This window comes from Dendrobates tinctorius, unplaced genomic scaffold, assembly GCF_039654945.1.
Source record: "Dendrobates tinctorius isolate UK_male_01 unplaced genomic scaffold, ASM3965494v1 ptg000138l, whole genome shotgun sequence".
NCBI lineage: Eukaryota > Metazoa > Chordata > Amphibia > Anura > Dendrobatidae > Dendrobates > Dendrobates tinctorius.
This window is the reverse complement of record NW_027361806.1, coordinates 18,417,551-18,430,231: the sequence shown is the minus strand read 5'-3', so window position 1 is coordinate 18,430,231 and position 12,681 is coordinate 18,417,551. Positions and strand designations below refer to the sequence as shown.

General features: G+C 43.3%; 1 protein-coding gene across 9 annotated transcripts in view; it reads right to left on the bottom strand.

Annotated features, from left to right (window-relative positions):
• Window positions 1-12,681, bottom strand: part of LRRC7 (leucine rich repeat containing 7) — a 445,778-nt gene that overhangs the window by 139,761 nt on the left and 293,336 nt on the right. For all 9 annotated transcript variants that reach the window (XM_073544765.1, XM_073544773.1, XM_073544767.1 and 6 more), the window contains 2 exons: window positions 11,993-12,082; window positions 9,110-9,166 (listed from right to left, as the gene is read on the bottom strand). In XM_073544765.1, the coding sequence (XP_073400866.1) occupies window positions 9,110-9,166; window positions 11,993-12,082 (147 nt within the window). The remainder of the gene's footprint in view (window positions 1-9,109; window positions 9,167-11,992; window positions 12,083-12,681) is intronic.

The window sequence follows — 12,681 nt, the reverse complement described above, 5'->3', positions numbered from 1 at the left end:
TAATACTGCCCCTATGTACACGAATGTAACTACTATAATACTGCTCCTATGTACAAGAATATAACTACTATAATACTGCTCCTATGTACAAGAATATAACTACTATAATACTGCTCCCTATGTACAAGAATATAACTACTATAATACTACCCCTATGTACAAGAATAGAACTACTATAATACTGCCCCTATGTACAAGAATATAACTACTATAATACTGCCCCTATGTACAAGAATATAACTACTATAATACTACCCCTATGTACAAGAATAGAACTACTATAATACTGCTCCTATGTACAAGAATATAACTACTATAATACTGCCCCTATGTACACGAATGTAACTACTATAATACTGCTCCTATGTACAAGAATATAACTACTATAATACTGCTCCTATGTACAAGAATATAACTACTATAATACTGCTCCTATGTACAAGAATATAACTACTATAATACTACCCCTATGTACAAGAATAGAACTACTATAGTACTGCCCCCTATGTACAAGAATATAACTACTGTAATACTGCTCCTATGTACAAGAATATAACTACTATAATACTGCTCCTATGTACAAGAATACAACTACTATAATACTGCTCCTATGTACAAGAATATAACTACTATAATACTACCCCTATGTACAAGAATATAACTACTATAATACTTCCCCCATGTACAAGAGTATAATTACTATAATACTTCCCCCTATGTACAAGAATGTAACTACTATAATACTGCTCCTATGTACAAGAATATAACTACTATAATACTGCCCCCTATGTACAAGAATATACTGTAACTACTATAATACTGCCCCCTATGTACAAGAATATAACTACTATAATACTGCCTCCTAGCTGTGAGGTTGTGTGTCTGTGGTTCTCCTCATGTCTGGAGCAAGCCCAGGGAGGGGCCACCCTGGGCGGGGAAGCTCCCCAAGCAAGGCCCTGGCTTCCAGGCCTACACTGGGAGGAAACTCCCATCCTTCTCATGTGGATGGAAATCCCAGAGTTGCCTCTGGGGAAAATAAACCTCAGAATGGAAGTCCCAGCAGCATGGAGAAAGATCCTGTGTTGAAGTTCAGCACAGGAAAGAAACAGGAGAAAGTTTTGTCTGTGTGCAAGGATGGTGCAGTTAAACAGTCGGTGCAATTAAACAGTCGGCCGGTCAAGGCAAACAGTGTCCAGAGCATGGAAGGAAATCCCAGAAGGCATCTTCTGCTGAGAACCTGAGTGCTGGAGGGCAGGTGGCTGCACAGAAGGTGAGGCAGAGTCCATCACCAGCTTCAGGTGTGCAGCTCACTCCAGGCAGACAGAGACGGACATCTCTGGAGAAGCAAACACTCCAGGAGAACCTTCAGCTGGGACATGTGGTGACCAGTATGGCGAGCTCTGGACGCACGAGGTTGCAGGCTGGTGGCAGTGGTAAAAGTGTTGTGGAGGCTGGAGCCACAAAACCAGCGATATTAAAAACCAACGTGTCAACCCCTAAAGCAAGACCCCAGCAGGAGCCGCCGCGAGCCCCAGAGCTACAGCTGGCAGAGGAGATACCAGGACTGGTCAGGAGGATGGGTGAGTTGCAGCAGCAGAGGAATCTTCTGCAAATGGAAATAGACTGCATTTACAAGTTGAAGGCTGCTAATCCTGGGGATCACTCTGTATATGACCAGAGACTGAATGCACTGGGGGTAGAGCTGGCGACTGTGGTGCGGGACATGGACTGTGTGCTGGCGAGGATGGGGCCCCTGGCAGAGACATATAGGAACCAGGAGCGGTTTAGGTTCTGCGTGCAGGACTCTGCGGGTTCCCGCACAGACATTGTCCCAGGGGGGAACCGGCAGCAGGTACGGCCGGTGCTGCAGCCCGCTAGCTTCTGTTTTAAGGAGGGTCAGATACTGCACCAGCAGCCGCAACTACCTGCGGCAGACCCCAAGCAGGAGCAAGAGGCTCAGATCCCAGCGGTACCACAAGTCCCACCATACCCAGCACAACAGCAAGACAGTGGACATGAGACTACATCTACTGTTGGAGCCCAGGAGAGCACTAATTCTGGGGATATTGATACTGTTCATGTGGGGTTGGGGGCTGAAGGGGGTACAGAGACTGTGGTGGACATTGCGCATCCTGATGACGCTATTGAGATTGATGATGATGATAATAATAATAATGTGCAAAATGTCTGTGATTTCCCCCCTTTGGTTTACAGCACACAAGGTGCAACAGGCCCCTCCGCTGCAGACCCTCGCCCTGTCAGTCAGCCCAGTGTGGCCCCACAGGTCCCTCCCAGTAATGTTTGGAGCCACGGCGCTCCGTCCTTTACCTCCGGCGCCAATTACACCGGGCAGGCTTTCAAAAGGAGGAATGTGGTGCGGTTCAGGCACAGAGGTGCCAAGGAGGATCTGCCAGAGAGGAGGCTGGTGGTCAGGGAGCTTCTGTGCCGCCAGATGGGGTTTGTGCCGGTTAATATCTTGGCGGTCATCAATCTGCCAGACAGACAGGGCTATGACATCAGCTTTAAGCTTATGTCTGATCTGGACAGATTCTGGGCCAATTTCCCCAAGTTCAGGGACGCTGATGGCTGGAATAAGTTCAGCTTCATTCCAATATCTAAGCCGGATACCGCCACGGTTAATATCATCTTTTGGAATGAGGCTGTTCCCCCGCAGGACATTGTGGTGTGGCTCCGGAGGCATTGTGACCTTGTCTCCGACCTCACCAAAAACAGGGATGAGGACGGTATATGGACCGGTGGATGGAAGGTGCTGGTGAAATTGCGCCAGCACAACAACATCACGGCTCACTTACCCAACTCCTTCTTTATCGGGAGGGAGAAGGGAGTTTGCTTCTACCCTGGGCAGCCACGAAAGTGTTTTAAGTGTGGTAAAGTGGGTCACCTGGCAAACACCTGTACCGTGGTAAAGTGCAACCTGTGCGGGGAAGTCGGCCACTTAGTGGCAGATTGCCAGAACATCAAGTGCAACCTCTGTGGGGAGGTCGGCCACTCTCACAGGGACTGTCCTGATGCCTGGCACAATATATGCAAGCTCCTTCCTGATGAGGAGTTAGTGACAGGGACAGAGGCTCAGGAGGAGGAGGCTTTAATGTCAGGGACAATACTGACCAGGTCAGAGGTCCACCAGGGGTCCGCTCAGGTAACATCAGAGCAGCTTTGCACAGTGGGTACAGAGGGGAGCATGGAGGTCGTCCCTCAGGTCCAGCAGCCACATGTAGCCACCACTTCAGTATCACCATCTCTAGCTGAAGAAAGTGGCTGTAATCAGGTTAAAAGGAAAAAAAAGGACAAGACCTCCCGTAAACCTGAGGAGGAGTATGTCACTAGCCAGGGTGGCAGGAAAAAAGTCCAGAGTTCGGCAGGTGTGAAGGTCGTGTCCAATAAGTTTGATGTTTTGTCTGAGTCTGATGGGGACTTGGAGGAAGAGATAAAAAGAATAGAGACTGAGTATGACAGGGACGTAGCGGACCATCCCCCTACAAAACGGAAGCCCGTACCTGCTGACACTGAGATACAGTCTGACATGGAGACCGGTGGTAGTCAGAACATCTGTGACCCAGACTTATGATGACGGCTTTTGCATCTCTGCTCCTCTGTTGTGGTATTGTGATGGCAGATTTCTCATTAAAAGTAACATCAAGTAATGTGAACAGCATTAAGGTGAGGAGGACGAGGCACGCTGTCTATGACCATCTCCGATACCTGGACGCAGATGTCATCTTTCTGCAGGAGACGCGGCTGACGACTCAGGGGCTCATGAGGGAGGCTGAGAGGGAATGGCGGTCTGGTCCCTCTTTTTGGTCACTGGCTGTGGAGCCGTACGCCGGGGTCGCCATTCTGTTTAACACCAGGGATGTGACAGTACATAGGATGACGGAGGTGGTAATGGGAAGGTGTCTGGTCCTGGAAGTCACTGTCCATGGGAGGCGACTCCGGCTTATTAACATCTATGGGCCACAGACGGTGACTGACAGGATACAGGTATTTAATGATGTCAAGCCTTATCTGTTCACCTCTCTTCCAGTGATAATGGCGGGGGACTTTAATGCCATACTGACATCAGGTGACAACTCCTCTGGTAGAACCGTGACGAGGGATGGTAGGATCTTGAATAACATAGTCCTGCAGGCCGGATTAGGGGACGTCTTTAAACGGGGAGGACGAAAGCCAAAATTAACCTATTCCTGCTCCAATAGAAGCAGTAGAATAGATCTGGCTTTTGTAAGTCCCATGGAAGTCATTGGTGCCATGAGTGAGAGAGTCGTCCCATACTCAGACCATCTTGCCCTATATTTCTGCCTCGGGGCCACTAAGCGAGTTGATGTTGGTAGGGGGTTATGGAGACTCAATTCTAGCCTCCTCCATGATGTCTCTGTCCAGAGTTGTGTCCACTCCCTTTTGCAGGGTCATCTACAGAGAGTGGACTTCTATGACAACATGGCCGACTGGTGGGAGGACGTCAAGGATGATATCAGATACCTCTTGAAGAGACTGTCAGTTAAGAAAGGCAGGAGTAAGTATAGCCAGTACCTAAGGCTGCGCAAAGAATTGGAGTCACTCTATTCGGAGGGCGAGGGTAACAAAGAGAAGATCGACCGGTTGAAATCTGAGATAAGGCAGTATAAGTACAGCAGGTATACCTCCTTGGTTCTCAAACGGGATTATGGGGTCTTAGGGGCACCTGATCCCTTTGAGAATTGCCGGGAGCGGGTGGCCAATAAATTGGTCACAGGTCTCATTGACTCCCAGGGTGTGTTGCAGGAATCTCGGGAGGGTATCCTGGGGGTTGTGAAATCTTATTATACTGACTTGTTTCAGTGGAAGGCTTTGGATAAACATAAAATGACTCAATTCTTGGAGGCAACTCCAACACCTGATATTAATGATCTGGACTTTTCTCCTTTGACAGCAGAGTTAACGGTGGAGGAGGTTAAGGAGGCCATTGATAAGTTACATCTGAAGAAAGCACCAGGTCCGGATGGTATAACAGCAGAATTTTATAAGAAATTCAGAGACCTCCTGGCTCCAATTCTTGTGGATGTTTACAAAAATTGTCTAGAAAATCACCTGATGCCTCCATCCATGAGAGTGTCCTCATTAATTCTGCTGTCTAAAGGTAAGGAGCCAAGCGACATCAAGAACTGGAGGCCAATTGCCCTCTTGAATGTTGACAGGAAGATTCTGGCAAAGATCCTGTTTTCTAGGTTAGTCTGTTTGTCCCCGGCACTGTTGGTAGGCTCTCAGTTTGGCACGGTAAAAGGGTGGAACATCTCTGGAGCAGTCATCTCGATACGGGAGATGTTTGAGAGATGTAAAGCTCTGCGGTGTGGGAGATATGTTGTCAGTCTGGACCAGGCTAAAGCATTTGACAGAGTTGATCATGATTATCTGTGGGCCACTTTGTCAAAGTACGGTATTCCAGGACAATTTGTGGATTGGCTGAAGACTTTGTACATAGAGGCGGTGAGCTTTCCTCTGATTAATGGTTGGCAGGGTGGCACTTTTGGAGTTGAGGCGGGGGTGAGACAGGGCTGCCCGCTGAGTCCACTCCTGTATGTTTTTGCCATAGACCCGTTTTTGAGGTCACTGCAGGAGTGTAACTTTTGGGGGGTGCCGGTCCCCCACTGCTTGCCTCTGAAGGTGGTTGCCTACGCGGATGATGTGACGCTGGTGATATCTAATCCTCATGAGGAGCAGATGTTGTCTGCGGCCATTAGAAGTTACTCAGAGGCCTCCGGGTCTCTGGTCAACCTTGAGAAGAGTCAAGCTCTGTGGACATTGCAATCTGACCCAGACTTTGATCTGCCGCAGTTTGTTAAGGCCTCCACCCATATTAAGATCTTAGGGGTTAAATTTGGGAGGGACGATAATGCCAGCCTAAATTGGGAGGAAAAATTGGAGACCGGAAATGCAAAGGTTCAGCGATGGAAGAACTGGAGGCTGACTTACAGAGAAAGGGTTGCTATGTTGAAGACGTACCTGGTCCCCGTCTTCTTGTATGTCTCTGTTGTTTTTCCTTTGCCAGAATCCTTCTCGGCGAGGCTCCTCAGCCTGTTCTTCCAGCTCTTGTGGGGGAACAGGATGAACCTGATAAAGAGGGGAATAACGTACCTACGGCGGAGTGAGGGCGGGCTGGATATGTTGAATCCAAGGGTTTTCTTTGACTCCTTGTTTCTGAAGGTAAATTTTGGGAGCATGGATTCAAACAGTAGCTCCCTGTGGGCGAATAGTATCAGGTATTGGATATTGCCTTTTGCGGAATCTTGGGTGCGAGGCGGCAGTCTCAAGAGGAGGAGATGGACAGGTGACCACCTCCCCCAGTATCTGGAATATGGTCTGAAATGTGTCAGGAAGTGGGGACTGGAGAAGTCCTACATTGAGAGTAATACGAGGAAAGATCTGTGTGCTCATATATGTAGGACTTTCTTCCACTCTCCACTGGCCCTAAGGGATTGTGCCACCAAGACTCTTCAGGACAGTCTCCGATTCCTCAATGGGAGGCGACTTCCAGCAAAGTTTTTTGACATTGCTTGGCTGTCGCTACATGGGAAGCTCTTTGTGAGGGGGAACTTAAAATATTTAAGTGTTTTGGATCGGAACTGTCCCCTTGGTTGTCAGCAGGAGGAAACCATGGAGCATTTTATTTGTGATTTGCTGGGGAGGTAGGGAAATATGGACGGAAGTATCGACCAAGCTGAAAATCCCCAGACTGCTGTCCCTGAATTACCCTGACATTGTCTATGGTGTCCCATCCACTGACGGTAACATCGACAGGGGGACAATGTACCTGATCATTACCACCATTAAGTATTACCACTGGCACATGAGAACCCGAGTGTCCCTCCACAGCGAGCCCTTCCATCCCGTCACCGCAGCCACAAAGATACTGTCCGAGCTCAGATGGATAAGAGCAATAGAGATAAAGAAAAGTCAGAGTAATGAGAGACTATGGAGGAATGTGTCTGTGGGATAATAACATGATCGTGTTACTAAAAGTGTTTATTTCATATTCTTCCTTCCACAGGAGTGAACTCTAAGTTACCTTTATTCCTAATGTATTAATTTAGTTATATAATTGTCTGATGCATTCATGAAAATTTATGTTTTGTATTAAGGAAGAATTATGTTTATTTTAATTGTATTTGTTGGTTTTATACAATAAAAATTGCCCCCTATGTACAAGAATATAACTACTATAATACTGCCCCTATGTACAAGAATATAACTACTATAACACTGCCTCTATGTACAAGAATATAACTACTATAATACTGCCCCTATGTACAAGAATATAACTACTATAATACTGCTCCTACAGTATGTACAAGAATATCACTGCTATAATACTGCCCATATGTATAAGACTATAACTACTATAATACTGCTCCCTATGTACAAGAATATAACTACTATAATACTGCCCCTATGTACAAGAATATAACTACTATAATACTGCCCCTATGTACAAGAATATAACTACTATAATACTGCTCCTACAGTATGTACAAGAATATCACTACTATAATACTGCCCATATGTACAAGACTATAACTACTATAATACTGCTCCCTATGTACAAGAATATCACTACTATAATACTGCCCCTATGTACAAGAATATAACTACTATAATACTGTTGCTATGTACAAGAATATAACTACTATAATACTGCCCCTTATATACAGGAATATAACTACTATAATACTGCCCCTTATATACAGGAATATAACTACTATAATACTGCTCCTATATACAAGAATAGAACTACTATAATACTGCCCCTATGTACAAGAATAGAACTACTATAATACTGCCCCCTATGTACACGAATGTAACTACTATAACACTGCCTCTATGTACAAGAATATAACTACTATAATACTGCCCCTATGTACAAGAATATAACTACTATATTACTGCTCCTATGTACAAGAATATAACTACTATAATACTGCCCCCTATATACAAGAATATAACTACTATAATACTGCCCCCTATGTACAAGAATATAACTACTATAATACTGCCCCTATGTACAGGAATATAACTACTATAGTACTGCCCCCTATGTACAAGAATATAACTACTGTAATACTGCTCCTATGTACAAGAATATAACTACTATAATACTGCCCCTATGTACAGGAATATAACTACTATAGTACTGCCCCCTATGTACAAGAATATAACTACTATAATACTGCCCCTATGTACAGGAATATAACTACTATAATACTGCCCCTATGTACAGGAATATAACTACTATAGTACTGCCCCCTATGTACAAGAATATAACTACTGTAATACTGCTCCTATGTACAAGAATATAACTACTATAATACTGCTCCTATGTACAAGAATATAACTACTATAATACTGCCCCTATGTACAAGAATATAACTACTATAATACTGCTCCTATGTACAAGAATATAACTACTATAATACTGCTCCTATGTACAAGAATATAACTACTATAATACTGCTCCTTATATAAAAGAATATAGTTTTGTTGTATTTTTGCACGTCACGCAGCACAGATCGATACTTTCTGCACGCTGCACTATGTCCTACAATTCTGGGCTCCCTTTAAACTTGGTAACTAATCTTTCCAATTGTGCGCTGATAAATGAGTCTAATAAAACAAGAGAAGACACGGCAGCCAGAGAAGCATCTTAACATAATTAATCTTCTTGTGGGTCACACTGTAAATAGAATATCCTCAAATAGAAATGGGAAATTGATTAAATGCTTGAGCTACAACATGTCCATCACTACAGATGATTTATAAGGGGGTCACCTGCAAAGTCAACGAAGAAACCAATTCTTAAAAAGTCTCTTTATAACAACAGCTCAATTGTTTCAATTGGGAATGTATACAAGAAAATCTATTGGCCAAAATCTTCTGGATTTCCATGTAATTATATTTTAGGAGATTCAACATGGCGCTAAGCCTGTGATACAACATTCCGCACTCGAGGCACATGCCTTCATTGCACCTCCACACCTGCTTCTGTTTAGGGAGTATTTTCATGGACTTATTAAGAGAAAAACACAAAAATACTAAAATACTTATCATACTGACTTACTTTGGTAATGTTTTCAAATGATTTTCTCTTAACTCCAATATTCGCAATTTGCTTAGCCTGCAGAGAAGAAAGATCACAGTGAGATGCACAAACATACAAGCACATTTCTGTATATACAGGCAAAAAGGATTGAAATACAAAGAGAATGAGAAGAATAGTAGAACGTTTTCTGTTGAATGTGTGACTGCATATACAGTGGCATGTAAAACTTCGGCGGCACACACAGAACTTACCGCCCTTGTGCATGGAACGCATATTCAGTTTACTGCGCAGACTCTAGTGCCCTGACAGCCTCGGTTAATGTCCTGTGACCGCCGCCAACAGGTGCAGGTGATTACGGGTTCATTAGTAAGTGCACTTACTAGTATATACGTTTGACATGACAGACCACATTATGACTTCCCCTGACGAAGCTACATGGGCTAGCGACACGCGTTGGGATGGGACTATCAGGCCCTTTTTATCTCCACAGGGTGGCAAGTATGCGTGATGGATGGGCTGTTGTATAACTATACCATTTTATATGCACTTTCTAATATGGGTGTTCATATGATATGTTCTATGCATTTTGCACTTTATCCATGTCTTGTCATATAACTATTACCATATTATAGTGCTTCTTATCATTTATAGCATTATAACACAGCTCACATTCTTCGGATCACATTGCTGGTATCTGAGGATTGTTGGTGTCATATTTGTATTCTGTTTCATACTTATTGCATGTTTATTGGTGTCCACATGTAGTGGAGTAGTATTTATATATTTTAGGGTTTATTGGACCCTTTTGGCCTGTTTGTGTGTGCTCCTATAGTGAGTGCCTTCATGTCTTTGGTTTTTAATGTGTTTTTTTTGTGCACTCAGTGTTTCCAATAATGCCTTTTTCACTTTGTATTTCTTGGTGTGTGCGCACTGTTATTTGCGCAACTTTTCTTTCTTTGTATTCAATGTGAGAAAAACTCGAATTGCACTCGCTACAATGTTAGTCAATGAGGCAGTGCTCATCGAGTTTTTCCTCACCTGAAATTGGGGTGAAGAAAAATTCACAGCATGCTGTGTATGGCAGCGTAAAACAGCAGATACTCACCAATGAAAGTCAGTGGGTGCGATAAAAAAATTGCACAGCACATGGACCATGTGTGTACTGTGTGATTCTCCTGCACCCATAGGAAACCTAACATTTCTTCAACTGAGTCCAGTAAATTCACAGTGTGAACAGTCAGATTACAACAGAAGAGATATATAGATAGAATAATAGAAAATAATGGAGTGGGGTCCCCCATATTATTCTTAACCAGCTGAGGGAAAGCCAACAGCTGGGGGCTGATATTTATAGCCTGGGAAGTGGAGCTTCTCAGGCTATTAGTATCAGCTCACATCTGTCTACTTAGCCTTTACTGGTTATTAACAAGTGGTGACCCTCCTCTTTCACCATTTATAAATATTCAAAGAAAAATGATAAAGCAAAGAAATTCTCACCTGTTCACTGATAATCCATTTGTCCCATGGCATCCAGGGCTCAACCTGGCATCCAGGAGACCCTGAGCTGCCCGTGAAGAATGCAGCTTCAGTGCCGACATCCGTAAGGTGGCTGGAGTTTATAACCGATGAACTCTGGTCACCTCACTCACGTCACCGCTCGTTTCGTGAGACAATTAAGCAGCATTCTTCATGCGAAGCTCATTGTCTCCTGGATGCCAGACTAAATGGTTACATTTTATATGACCGCTCAGCAAAGCATCGAGATGTAGCCGAGTAGGGCTAGTCATGGGACAAATGGATTATCCGCGGACAGGTGAGGATTTGTTTCTTTATTTTTATTTGGACATTAATAAATGGGTAACAGAGAGTCGGGGAGCTATTATTTCAAATAAAGGACTTTGTGTGCTTTCAATTAAAGGATTTTACTTTGTGTTTGACTTTATGACATTTGACTATGTGGTTAGTAACAGGGGTGTCTTATAGATGCCTCTCCATTACTAACCCCTGGCTTTGATGTCAGCTGGCATTACAAAGCTGACATCAACCCCAATACTCTTAACCCACTTGCCACCACACCAGAGCAACTGGGAAGAGTGGAGGCTAAAAGTCAGCATTGGCACATCTAATGGATGCGTCATTTCTGGGTACTTGAAGACTGATGTTTTTAGTCTGGGAGTGGGCCAATATCCATGGCCCCTTTCTAGGCTATTAATATCAGCCCGCAGCTGTCTACCTAGCCTTTGCTGGTTATTAATTATAGGGGGGACCCCAAATCATTTTTTGGGGGGGTTACCCCTTGTTAATAACCAGTAAAGGCTAAGTATATAGCTGTGAGCTGATATTAATAGCCTGGGAAACTCCATGTTTATTACCCTCTTCCCAGACTAAAAACATTGGCCACCAGCTTTTGGCTTTTCCTCAGCTGGTTAAGAAAAATATTGGGGACGCCATGCCATTTTTTTCTTTTATTTATTAATTAGCTAAATACATGTACAGTAAGCTACATACGCACTGCACTGATTATATATCTCAATGACAGCTATCTATATATAACATTGTTTTATTAATTAATAAACTAGCTTGAAATGACACAGAGAATTACTGTATGCAAAAGCTGATGTTAAAAATGTATTGCAATCGCATGTCATTCAAATGCTAGGGGAGGGAAAAAATGCACATGTGCATAGCACTCGCATGGCATACAGATTCTAGATGAGACTACATGAGGAAAAAAAACGCATGACACTCTCCAACTTTTTGGGCTGAGAATCTCAGCTACTTTTTTTATGCAAATGTGAGCAAACCCTAATGGTCAATGTGAAAATAACTCACACTAAATATCACAGAGAAAAAAGGGATTGTCACACTATCAGAACGATCAACAGTTCACCGTCAGCTCACCTTCCAAAATTGGCTGGAAGATACTCAAGAAAGGCATCATTAAGGTACAGCTGAGTTAAATTAAGAAGCTGCGTAAAGCCATCCGGTAACCTTCAAAAAGGATGAAGCAAATGAAAGTAATCAGTTATTACAAGTAATCATGATCAGTAATGTCACACTGTCACTATCATTGATCAACCCCAGGTAGACAATAACTGCTCCCATATTTATTATACCGGTACTGTGACCTCACTGTGTTTATTATACCTGTACTGTGACATCATTTTGTTTATTAACCCTGTATTATTACATCACTGTGTGAATTATCTCTGTACTGTGATATTACTGTTTGTGTTAGCCCTGTGGTATGATGTAAGAAGTGAGTGTAATATCCCTGTACTCTGTTATCACTGTGTGGCTTATCCATGAAATGTGCCATCAATGTCTTTATTATTTCTATACTCCAAACTGTGACATCACTGTGTGAATTATCCTGTACTGTGACATTGCGGTATTTATTATCTCTGTACTGTGACATTACTGTCTTTATTTTCTCTATACTGTGACATCAATGAGATAATTATCTGTATACTGTGACATCACTGGGTGAATTATCCTGTACTGTGACATCACTGTGTTGATTATTCATGCACTATGGTATCATTGTCTTTATTATTTATATATTGTGACATCACTGTGTGAATAATTCT